Here is a 12,852-nt window from a genome sequence, read left to right on the forward strand (position 1 = left end):
GGGAAGGGTAAAATATTCATAAGAAAAATTGTTTCCTAACCTGTGGGTCCTAACCCAAAAGAAGGTTGCAAAGCTTGTGAAAGAGGGTTACAGACTTCTGCATTTTAACTGAACTGTGCATGATCTGATTTTAAGTGGGTCACCATGTCACAAGTAAATTTGAATTTGAAGGTTACCATACCAAAAGATTAGGAACTGATGGTACAAAAATCTTCACTACAGAATGCTGGAGAAATACTACTTCATAGTGTGGGTTTCCTGACCAAAATGATCAGGTAACTTCACCCTATGTAAAGAAAGAAACTGATCACCAGAGTTTTTCACAGGAGATCTTAAAAAGAACGAGGCCAGAAGCATTCTCCTTTTGCTGGCTCCTCTGCCTGAGAAGGAAGCATTCTTTCATCTGAAAACTGTTCTGCTTCCCAGACCTTGCAGCAATGCCCTGAGGAGACTCGATAACCTGTACTTGGCATCACTTGAACTAATACAAAGTACAAGAAAGATCTGAGAAGAGACTAAGGAAAGGAGAGTCAGGGTGTGGCTATTCCCACACACATACATATCTCATTCCATCAGGACCACACTGGTAACCCCTAATGCAGTTTTGCTCAGCGCAAGAATTCACACCAGAGCCAGAATCCACCATCCACCACCACCCCACCTCCATCATGCACTCTGGAACTGAAAAATCATTTGATGCAATGGTTTTTCATGGTTAAAATGGCTTAGCTGTGAGTCAGCAACCAATACAGAATTACAAGTTTTATTTAGGTATTATTTCCTGTTCTGTGTAGATAGCAATTAGTCATTTAGGGTGGACGCTATTTTTAAGAGACATTCTGACTTAGCAACAGATAAATTAGGAATAGTGTTAACAGAATATTAACAGATCACCACAAACCATTCCTGGTTGGGCCAGCAACAACAATACAGCAGAGAAATCTGTCTCTCGCTGTTATATTCTCATGTGAGACTCACTGGTCACTGTAAGAACTCCTGCTGTGTTGTTCAAAAATGCATACATACACACAAGCTTCCATACTTCAGTAAAGAAGAGAGTCAATACAATATGTGTACCTCTCTCTTTTCCCTACTAAGTCCTAAAGTAACCCTGTGGAGGGGGCTTTCCATAGTGACACCAGCACAGATGGAAAGGGGGGGAGACTTCCCTAGATTCCTGGCCCCAACCCATAACAGCACACACCACAGCTGCTTCTACAGCTAAATAACATGCTGGGACTCCAACCAATTTGAGCCTGAACCTCAACTGTGAATTTGGTACTTAGGGAAGTGTGAAAGATCTCACCTCCCATCTGGATGCCCTTAATTCTATTACACGTATGAGAAATTTCATATGATTGGCAAGTAAAATGGTGCCTTTTGAGAATACAGAGAAACATACTTATTTCCCCAGAAAGGCCATACTTCTGTTAAGATAATGCCACTACTAGTTGCTTTGGTGAAATGAAGACATCTGTATCTGTTATCAATTTTTCTTCCTTTTCCTTTATAAACCTCATGAAGATCATTATTGAAAGGATTCCTTCCCACAAGAACTGAGGAAATAATGCCAGGAAAATTATATGCAGACTTCTTTAATGCAATTTCATTCAATCCAGTTCAACTAATTCCAAGAGGTAGGCAAACATTTTGCTTCGAAATAATGTTTACAAATTCACACCCAGAGAACCTGGGGCAAATTCACTGAAGTCAAATTCTCAATGACTAATGCCAAACCGGAAAAGTATTATCAAAAGGCTGGGAGTAGCACTTTTAAACGCTGATTCTCTCTTGGTGAAATGCTAAAATATACTGACTTCTGATAAAGAAACAGATAAGGAAGATCCAGAGCTTGCTAAACCTGTGGCTCATAAATTTATATTTTAATCTTTAACCTATTACGTAGGCAAAGAAATTATATTGGTTCTAGTTGATCACCTTTTTGTCCCATCCTTCTGCAAAGGAGCTCAGGGCAGTGGACAGGTATCTGCCTCTTCCATTTTACCATCACAATAGCCCTCTGAGCTAGATTAGGCTGAGAAAGTTTCATGGCTGAGAGAGAAGATTTGAACTTTTTACTTGCATCCAGCAGAATGTTTCCATAGGCAGAAAGATTTTCTTCCAAGGGTGCAGATCTTTCCACCATGGAAATGCTGGGCAGGACTCTGGCCCACATCTCTCAAGCTCTAGTCCCACACTCTAACCATGACCCCATACTGGCTTTGCCAATAAAACATGCAACTGATGTACAGAATGCAGAAGTGGCTTTCAGGCCAGCCTTATAATTAAGCAGGGCAATTTAAAACGTAGCATACTGTCTAACGTTCAATGCTATAATGTCATCCACAAAACAGGGGCAATATTTGGATTATTTTTTCTTCAGACACCTAAAGGTTTTTGGCAATTTAAAGACGCAGCTGCAGCTCAGTGGTACAACATCTGTTTTGAATGGAAGAGATCCCAAGTTCAACTGCTGATATCGCCAGTAAAACGAATCAGGTAGTCAGTGATGTTGGAAGACGTCTCTACCAGAGACCCTGGAGAATTGCTGCCTGTTATAATACACAGCATTTACCTTGATAGACCAATGGACTGTCACAATATAAGGCAGTTTCATGAGTTCAATCTGTGTTCCAGGTATGGTGAATTTGATCCAGAACAGAGATGGAATAAGAGAGTTACTGAATACATCTTCCATATCCCAGACATTAGTCCGGAAGTTTCCATGGAAAGCAGCTTAAAAGTTATACTGAATTATATTTTAGCCCATCTCAACAAGACAAAAACATTCACAACGTGTTTACAGTGACTTGCCGGTGTGAGGTGCCTCTGGGTCCATTAAGGCCACTTGTTCTGGAATTCATTGACGCCAAAGGCAGATGAACTACTGGGATGTGAATGAATCTGTGCATGTATGCTCTTGCACTCCCTCATAGGAACCGTAGTCCACCCCACCTCCTATTAGTGACGTTCTTCTCATTAAAAGATTGTACCTCAAAGAACAGAGGTGTCATGTGAGTCAGGACCCTCTGGAGTTTATGGCTTTGAAGCTTAAAAGCCTCTAAAGTGAACGCACAAGAAAAATAACAGATAAAGGCATATGGATTATAAATTTAGAAAGCACTTTTTCAAAGAATAATTAAGATTTGAACTTTTTTTACTGACTTGGTTTAGGAAAAATATTGTTCATTTTTGCTTCATTAGTCATCCATGCATGTTTTAATCAAGCCAAGGTGTGTGAAGTATTCCTGTGTGAGAGTGCAAGGGTGGACACTGAGTACTGGAGAACTTGAGACAAAGAGACAAAAGTATCTGGCCTGTTTAGTCTCCTTGAGGAAAGCTGGTAAGGCTTGTACAGCCAAAGTAAAGTTTTCCCACGCCTTATGTTGCCAGGGTTGGACACCAGTCATCATTCACAATTTGCCTCAGTCTATGCTCTAATACGTCATGGTGGCTTAGGCTGCAGCCAGTTCTGACATAATCCTAATTCCAGTCTGAGCAGCATCTTTTTCAAAAACAGTGGTGGCATATACCTACTTGATTAGTTCTTAAATTATCAGCCTCCATCAACAGCCAAATGGATAATTAAATAGCAAAACACACTGCCTCTTTGGAGCCAGTCAAGCTCTTCCTCCATTCCCCAGATGTCTCATCCAGCACTCTGTTTCTTGGCTCCCCACGGGCCCTAATCCATATCCAAACCTAAAACCATGTATTTGTCTCAATTCTTTAAGCAAGCAAGGACACAACTATTTAATCGGAAATAGCCTAGCAGCTTGAAACTCATCATGGTTGTCAACAATGAAATCTCTCTGGGCAAGTTTCAACAATGACTTGGAGGGCTAACCAGAGTCAGTTGGAAACCAGGGGCAGGGAGGGGGCAGTATTGAGAAAGAAGGCTAAAGTTACAAATCAAAACAAAAATAATACCAGTGGGATTTACCCTTCTTGACTGGGCATGACAAAGATTGGATGGGGGGAGGTTCCCTTGGTCACCAAATTAAGATTAGGTTCCCACAGAAACAGGCTACTTTAGGAAATGAAGGCCAGCATGAATATGGCTGAAATGTATAAGTTTTATAGAATGTTAGTAACAAAATAAGCTTATCAGGCTTGGTCCCATCATAGTCTTTGACTGACTGATCTGGTCTTTTGATGTTTCTTGATTTATACTTTACAGGGAACATAAAGAGAAAGACCAGTTTTTCTCCCTTCTTGACATTGACGCCTGCACCATTCATGTGGAGTAAAAAAAGATCACAAAAATACTTGGTCTCCCACTGCCACCCCATTTCAGATGACTTTCTTGCCTGGAAGCTTGAGAAATGTCTTTCTCTATACAATTGCTCAGTTCCCTATTAACACTAATGAGAGTGATGCCTGTGAATGGTGGGAACAGATTCTTTGTTCGTAAAGTACCAGCTTTTGTTACAGGATAGTTTGGCTCAAAGTCTACCTAAAGTTTTAATTGGGTCCAGAGGTCATGCCCAGTTGCATAAGAAACTAATGAATATAATGCTGTGCTAGGTCTTTGAGAACTGCCAGACCTTTAAGAGTATCCAGCTACACCCAAATATCATTTGAATAGCAAGTCTCTATTCAAATGGATGGCACCCTAGGTACCAGTACAGTATGAATGTCATTGTTGACAGCTGCCCAAGTACTCCAATTAAATAGTGATTGTCCTTATCATTATTGTTTCCTCTAAATGCTATGGATTAGGAAGAGGTATTCAATTTCACTTTATGGATCAGTGTCAAAATAAATGAGGTTCAAAAAAATTTTCAGGAAATATAATGAAGTAGTCTTCAAATACTCAGCAACATGAAATCCAATGTTGGAGGATGTAATTTTCGGCATCCCTCAAGAATGGCAGGCAACTTTTATTTCACACCTATGAATAACTGGAACTAGATTACTCAGCATCATTTTTTAAAAGTCTGACTATACCAGATGTGCATCTTAGCTTGTTTTTCAAGATGCTGTAATGTTTTGCATGAAATCTGTTCCTTGTCAATTATCTCAATTAAGTCCATGTGGTTTATATTGGAGTGGGGATGGATGATTTACTAGATGCTACAGTACTCAAGATGAGGCAGAGGTCACATAGATTTTTACAGTACAGGGCAGACAGCTGGAAATTTACACAGAGAGAACTCATCAGCTGAGTGCTATATTGCAAATCAACAGCCAACCATATGGAATTCAAAGTGAACTGAATGGGAAATTAGAAAACAAGTTTTTAGCTTGCCAAAAAAAGGGGGTGAATGGGATAAAAATTGGGAATTGGATCATTGTCCCTTCAAAATACGTCTGTTCAACAAAAATCATAGATATTTCTCTTACTTACCCATAATTCCACAAGAGAAAAGAGTGGGTCCTTGACTCATCTTCTTTCGAGTGTACTGAAAACAACCAGAAAAGGTATTCATTGATAGTTTAGGAACTATTCTGAAAAATATGGTCATATAGTTGGGTTGTAGCTTCAGTGGGAAAGTGCTAGCCCTACTCCTCCTTCACCGACAGTTTTGCTCCTATATTTCCCTTTGTTCTTGCTCTCCCACCCCACCCTTCCTCTGTGCCCATCCGTCAAGCATTTATCCATATCTTTGCAAAGGTAAGTATGAAAAAAATGTGTTGCAAAAGAAAGCAGAATGAAGCCTTCTTGAGCAACTGCTCTCTTAAAAACCATCTAAACAATTAGCAAGTCGAGATATTATTTATACTTCCACATGAAAGGGTTTTCTGTATACATGAACAAGTTAAAACGTCTATTTTGAAACGGATTCAGGACTTTGGAGAAGAGATAACATTTCAAAAGTGGGAAAGTTTACGGATGAAAGATATAAAATTCACCACGAGTCAATCATTAAGAGAAAACTGGTATAAAATGTTTTACTGATGGCATATTATCCCCAAAGACATTGAAAAAATGGAAAAGAAATATATAGGGTTGTGTAGAAAGTGTAAAGAAACAGAAGGTACTTTTTATCACATGTGGTAGACTTGTAAAAAAACAAAAAAAATCTGGAAAATATACATGCTGAGATACGAAAGATTTTAAAAATTGACTACTACTATAAAATCTGAGACTCTGTTTGGGGGAATTTTGCCAGATAACATCAAAAGGATACTACATGAATTGCTTATATATATGCTGATGGTGGCCAAAGTAGTAATGGCAACCAAATGGAAAGCAGAAAAATGTCCAATCAGAGAAAACTGGGAAAAAATGGCAGAATATACTGGAATGGCCAAATTAATGAATTATATAAAAAAAAAGGCCGATCAAAGATTTTGAAAAGAAATGAGAAATTATTCTCACTATAAATAAAAATGGGATATAAGTGATATAATTTAACTTTGATATGGAATCATGGAAATTATGGAAACAGAAATTGCTTTAAGTTCATGATATAGAGATAATTAAATAGATATATATGTCATTTACTTGATCAGTTTAGTGTAATCAGTATTAATAAATTAAATATGAAATAATTAATATTTAATCAGTAATCAGTATTTAATCAGTATAGATGTATAACAACACTCTTATACCATCTGAAAATATTTTAAATGTATCGGGGGGGGCATTGAAATAGTAATCACGAAGTATAGTAATGTCACCGTTGCAGTAACATTTCAATATATGTTGAATACTTTATATTTTATAGTAGCTGATGATGATTTTTTCATTTTAATTATTATATAGTTGATTATATAGCTCAATAATATTGGCAGATTTAAGAATGAGACAATTTAGAATGGAAAGAGGAAGTATTTCTGAATTTGTGTCATATACCTGAAAAATGTAATGGGCAGCTCAATCCTAAGGGGGGGGGGTGGAAAGTGCACAGGGGGAGAACTAAGGCTTGTGCGGGCATAAATGGCTCTTACGTCGATGTAAACCCCTCTCCGCCAGCACTCACCCAAGGCGCACTACCGCAGATGGGTTGCTGCCAGTGGGCACGCTTGGCAGCCAGGCAGAGGTGTAAGTGCAATGCAAGTTGGAGGGGGCGAGGTAGGGGGGCGAGCTGTGAGTTAGTCTGCTTCCAAAGCCACTCCAAGCCCAGGAACACCCCCTGCAGCAGCGGAAAGTTATGCCATGAAAAAGGAGGCGTAGCTCATAGGCACCCATTGAACGGGAAAACTTGAGCCCCTCTCCCGGCACCCCGCCCTGCCCCTATGTCCCAAAGGAGCATAGGATGGGAACTACCATGGGGCCCAATCCACGTGCACTTCCGGGGTGGGTGAGCCCCCCTCCCCGCACCCAATCACCTGCTTACGCATCCTACAAAACCTTCTGCTGCGCTGCTCATGACCTTAAGTAGGTGTGCATGCAGCCAGAGGCTCTGCCCGTCAGCCACCTGCCGTAAGGACTTTTGTGTGCAAGACAGGAGAGTGGGTACTCATGGTGGCAGGCCCTGAATGCACTGGGGAGGGCTTAGCGGGAAAACTGGGAGATCTTTGCACTCGCTCAAGAGAAGAAGGGCAAAGTCCAGAATGTCTGGTAACTACCAATAACCACTCAAGTCTCCTTGCAGGTTACCTGAAGTTCCAGCTCAGTAAGAAGCGAGGGAGCACTTACAGGTAAGGAGGAGATGGGGCGGTAGCTAACCCGGCTCACTGAATTTTGCTGGCTGCCCCCTCACCTGAACTTGCCTGACCACTAGTCTCTTCAGGTGAGGTTCGGTGGGGGAGTGGGAGGTGGCAGCAGCCCCTGCCTGCCACAGAGGCAGCTGCCCAGAAAACTACTCTTGACACAGCCATTCGGGGTGGGTGAGCTGCCGGCTACCCATCGGGGTGCTCTGTTCAGACTCTCTCAGCCAGGGACCCTCCTGGCGGAGGAGGAAGTGTGGCCACAGGTCAAGTTGACCGGGTGTTCGTAACTACCTGTTGACTTACAGGATAAAATCATCCCAAGGCAGAGCACCTCCTCACCAGAGGGTCATCCATCATCTGGTTGCTAGAGGCACCTGTGGGGCTGCCGCTGCTGCTCTCTACTATGTGCATCTTCTCAGTTGGAGAGTGGGCTTGGCCTCGGCGACGGACTGAGCTGGGTTACTTGAGGCCCATCTGTCTCTTTCCCTTACAGGCATGTAATAACTTGTCTGGGAGACAACAGAGCATGTCTGCTTCAGCCCCCCCCCCCCAATCCTCCACAGAGTGCAGAACGAGGGCTGTGCAAACTGCGTTGGCTCCCTTTCCAGCCAAGGGACAGTGGCACTTTTTCCAGTTTAATAAAACAGATGTTGAAAAACAACAAACTGCTGTATATGCATGCTTGCCTGACACTGCCAGTAGCCGCCTCCCAACACCTCGTCAGAATGTCCTCTCACACATCCCCGCAAATGTTCCCCAGCTCAGAGCTGAGACAGATGGGGTGGGCTCTGCTGCCAAGAGGAGCAGGTGTCAAGTGGTGCCCCATCCAGCTTCCCTGCCCCTCTTCCCCAGGCAGTGAGGTGAGACTTGAAGTGTGGCCCATGTATGTCTGGCGAGGGGGCACTGAGGCCTTTCATTCTCTGATAGTCTGAGCTGCTGGCATCTGATAAGCTAGAAAGATGGTCACTGCATGCGGGAAGTTGCTGCCAGGGGGTGGAGGATGTGGAGTTACATCTTGGAATCTCTCGGCATCTCCCTCCTTTCGCTGTTTGCGGAAGCAGGGATGGACTTGGGAAATCTGGCGTGGGGAGGGACTGTCAGTCCACGCTGGGGGGGCATCACCCCAGGACTGGGGCATGGCTGTCGAGGTCCAATCTGCATTCTCGCATCGTGAAGATGCAGTGATATGTTCAAGTGGCGCCGCCGCAAGTTTGTCAGCGCTTTTCATTCCCCTCACCTCCAATCGGCCTTCTGGCCTCCCACGTGGTTTCCAATGGGCATTCCTGTCACTCATTGAAGAATTTGCCTCCCCCCCTTGCCTCTCCTGAACCTGGGGGCTGAAGGGTTGCCAGTCTCCAGGCAGTAGCTGGAGATCTCCCAGAACTACAACTGATTTCCAGGCAACAGAGATCAGTTCTCTACTATCTACTCCTACTTTTAAGAGATGGGGAACCTGTTTCTTGTAGTAGTGGTGGTGGCGGCAGCAATGGGGGGGATTTGCTGGCGCACCGAGCTGCAGCCACTGGCCTGGCCCTCATCAGAAATGGGGGCTGGACGGGTAAGAGGGTGGGTGTCCGATCTGCACCTTCAGTGTTACCTTTGCCCCCTCTCCCCAGCAGGGATGTTTGCTCCCTGACGGCGGGTGTTGGTGGGCAGTGGGGATCGTGCCCTCCCCATTGGCTGCATCTCTGTTTGCCCCTCACCTGCTTGTCAGGGGAGTGGTGCAGCCATTGGCTGGTGTGGGTGGGGTTGTCAGGGGAATGGTGCACGAGTGCTCTTGGCAGCAGCTGCGCCTCGCTGAGCTTGACCACCAGTGGGACTCTCCGGCAAAACTCCATATGGAGGAGTGGAGCGGCGCCCCATTTTCATCCACGCACGAGCAAAGGCGCTGGGTCACAGCTCAGGACTGAGCTGATAGTTGTAATATTTTAATAATCCTTGTAATGTGTATCTTTACTTTTTTTGTAAACCTAAACCTTTTTGTTCCTTTTCCCTTTTTTCTGTAAAAAAAAAAGCTTTTCTATATACATGAATGGGTGCATTACTTACATCTATTTCATTATATTTATCACTTTTTGATCTGTTCCCTGAGTTTTGATTTTTTAAAAATATTTATATTTATATAGTTGTATTCTATCAATCCACTTAGTTTAAATGCAGAAGTCATTGCTCTGGAAGAAAGTTCTACATGCAGCTGAACAAAATGTTAGAATATAACCCATAAAAATTAACCATGGGGGGAAATTATGGGCAATCTACATTTACATTCATACACTGAACTATTATTCACAAAACAAAGACCATATGTGAATAAAAGGGGAAAAAAGGAGGAAGTGAGAAGAATATTTTGAAACTATGTTTGTGCCCATGTTAACTGTAATTACCATTTCCCAAGGGTTGAGTTTTATACTAAAATTAGGAAGTAAAAGTGAATTCATTCTGACTACAATTGTTTTTCTTACGGGAACCAGTAATCTTCAAGTTTGATTCAAGATTTCTCACATCAGACAAACTAATTTTCTACTGATTTTAGTGTGCTTTACAAACCATCCTCTGAGAATCTGAGAAAACCACTAATCAGAAATATCACTTTTCAATATTAAAGTATGCAAAAGCATGCAAGGCATCTATGGTGTAACATATCATCAAGTCACTTTCGATTTATGACGAACTTAGGAATTCATGACTTCCAAAACATCCTATCATTTACAGCCTTACTCAGGTGTTGCAAACTGGAGGCTGGGGCTTCCTTTTTTGAGTCAATCCATCTCATACTCTTTTCCTACTACTTTCTAACTTTCCTAGCATTATTGTCTTTTCCAGCTATTCTTGTCTTCTCATGATGTGACCAAAGTACAACAGCCTCAGTTTAACTGATTTAGATTCTAAGAAGAATTCAGGCTTGATTTGATCTAGAACCTACTTGTTTTTTTAGCTATCCGTGGTATCCATAAAACTCTCCTCCAACAGCACATTTCAAATGAAGCAATTTTCTTCCAGTCAGCTTTCTTCATTGTCCAACTTTCAGCCAAATTCATGCATAGTAATAGGGAATACCACAATATGAATTATCTTGATCTTAGTCTCCAGCAAAACTTTCTTACCCACAAGGATCTCTTCTAGTTCCTTCATGGCTGCACTTCCAATCTCCTCCTGATTTTGTTCCAGTCTCCCTTTTGGTTGAACTGAACCAAGGTACGGAAAATCTTGAACAATTTCAAATTCTTCATTGTCAATCTTAAAATTGTGTAATTCCTCAGCAGTCATTACTTTTGTCTTCTTGATATTCAGCTGTAATCCTGCTTTGGCACGTTCTCCTTTAACTTTCATCAGCAGGCGTTTCAAGTATTCACTATTTTCTCCCACCAATGTGGTGTCACCTGCATCTCTCAAATTGTTCATGTTCCTTCCACCAACTTTCACTCCACTTTCATCTAAATCAAATCCAGCTTTCCATACGTATAGATTGAACAGAGATAATATACATCCATGTCTGACACCTTTGCCAGTTGGAAACCATTCTGTTTCCCCATATTCTGTCCTTAAAGTAGCCACTTGTCTAGAGTACAGGTTGAGCATCAAAACAGTCAGATGTTGTGGCAAACCCATTTCTTTTAAAACCATCCAATCCACAGCTTTTCATGATCTACAAAGACAAAAGCTTTGCTGTAATCTGATTTTCTTCTGAAATTCTCTGGTATGAGCCAGCAACCGATGTAAATTTGCAGTGTGATCTCTAGTGCCTCTTCCTTTTCTGAATCCATCTTGAAAATCTGGCATTTCTCATTCCATATATGGCAAGAGTCTTTGTTGCAAAATTTGGACCATCTCTTTGTTTGCATGGGAAATTAATATGATGGTCAGAGAGTTGCTGCAATCTTTGACATCTCCTTTTTTGGAATTGGAATATAAACTGAAGGTTTCCAGTCTAGGGCCACTGTTTTGTTTTCCATATTTTTACATATGCTTGTTAAGATTGAAATGTGTTCAGTTTCTGTAGATTGAATTACTTTAACAGATATCTCATCTACACCTGAAGATTTCTTTCTCCTAATTGGATTGAGTGCAGCTTTCACATCACCTATTAAAATTATAGGTTCTTCATCAAAAGATCCTTCTCTGAAAGAATCTGTCATCCTTTCATCTCTTCTGTATAATTCTTCAGCATGTTGTTTCTATCTTTTCTTTATTTTGTCCTGATCAATTACAGTATTTCCATGCTGGTCTTTCAGTATCCCTATCCGTGGTTTGAATTTCCCTTTGATTTTTTCAAAAAGAGTCCAGTAGCACCTTTAAGACTAACCAATTTTATTTTAGCATAAGCTTTCGAGAATCAAGTTCTCTTCGTCAGATGCCTGATACAGAGACTGGACAAACACAGAAGAGCAGAGGGAAGAGGCAATTAGGGGGGGAGGGGGAGGGAGCAATCAAAACATTCCTTTGCTAGTATATGTAAACATCTCCTTTTGGTGTGTGTATCAGTTGGCTTCAAAGGAGTTTGCCCTGTTAGTTTGTAGAAGCCAAACAGCTAGACCATCCAATTCCAATGCAGTATGGGCCTTCGATAACCACAGCTCTCCCTGCCAGATGCATCTGACAAAGAGATCTGTGGTTCCCGAAAGCCTACAAAGCCTCCCGAAAGTCTACAAACTAACAGGGCAAACTCCTTTGAAGCCAACTGATACACACACCAAAAGGAGATGTTTACATATACTAGCAAAGGAATGTTTTGATTGCTCCCTCCCCCTCCCCCCCTAATTGCCTCTTCCCTCTGCTCTTCTGTGTTTGTCCAGTCTCTGTATCAGGCATCTGACAAAGAGAACTTGATTCTCGAAAGCTTATGCTAAAATAAAATTGGTTAGTCTTAAAGGTGCTACTGGACTCTTTTTGATTTTGCTACCACAGACTAACACGGCTAACTTCTCTGCACCTTTGATTTTTTGTATCTTGCGGCACAGATTTCTGATCTCTTGTTCTTCCTTTTTGTTGTTCTCTTCTATTTCTTTGCACTGGTTATTTTAATAGTTCTCTTTGACTCTACATGCAAGTTGCTGAAAAGCTGCATTAAGAATTCTGATTCTATTTTTGTTATTTTTACTTCTCATCTGTCTATAACAATTTTAAGAGTTTCATTATTCATCCACAGAGGGTTTTCATTTCTTTTGGCTAAAGGAAACCATGCAGACTTTTCATTTCATTCTTTGCACATTCTTTCTTGATAATATCTCTGGTTTCAACTCACATAATGCT

General features: G+C 41.6%; 1 protein-coding gene across 1 annotated transcript in view; it reads right to left on the bottom strand.

Moving 5' to 3' along the window:
- FAM53B (family with sequence similarity 53 member B) overlaps window positions 1-12,852 on the bottom strand; it is a 135,302-nt gene that overhangs the window by 86,981 nt on the left and 35,469 nt on the right. The window contains exon 4 of the mRNA XM_054982830.1: window positions 5,351-5,405. Within this exon, the coding sequence (XP_054838805.1) occupies window positions 5,351-5,405 (55 nt within the window). The remainder of the gene's footprint in view (window positions 1-5,350; window positions 5,406-12,852) is intronic.

The sequence above is a fragment of the Eublepharis macularius genome, chromosome 6 (assembly GCF_028583425.1).
Source record: "Eublepharis macularius isolate TG4126 chromosome 6, MPM_Emac_v1.0, whole genome shotgun sequence".
Lineage (NCBI taxonomy): Eukaryota > Metazoa > Chordata > Lepidosauria > Squamata > Eublepharidae > Eublepharis > Eublepharis macularius.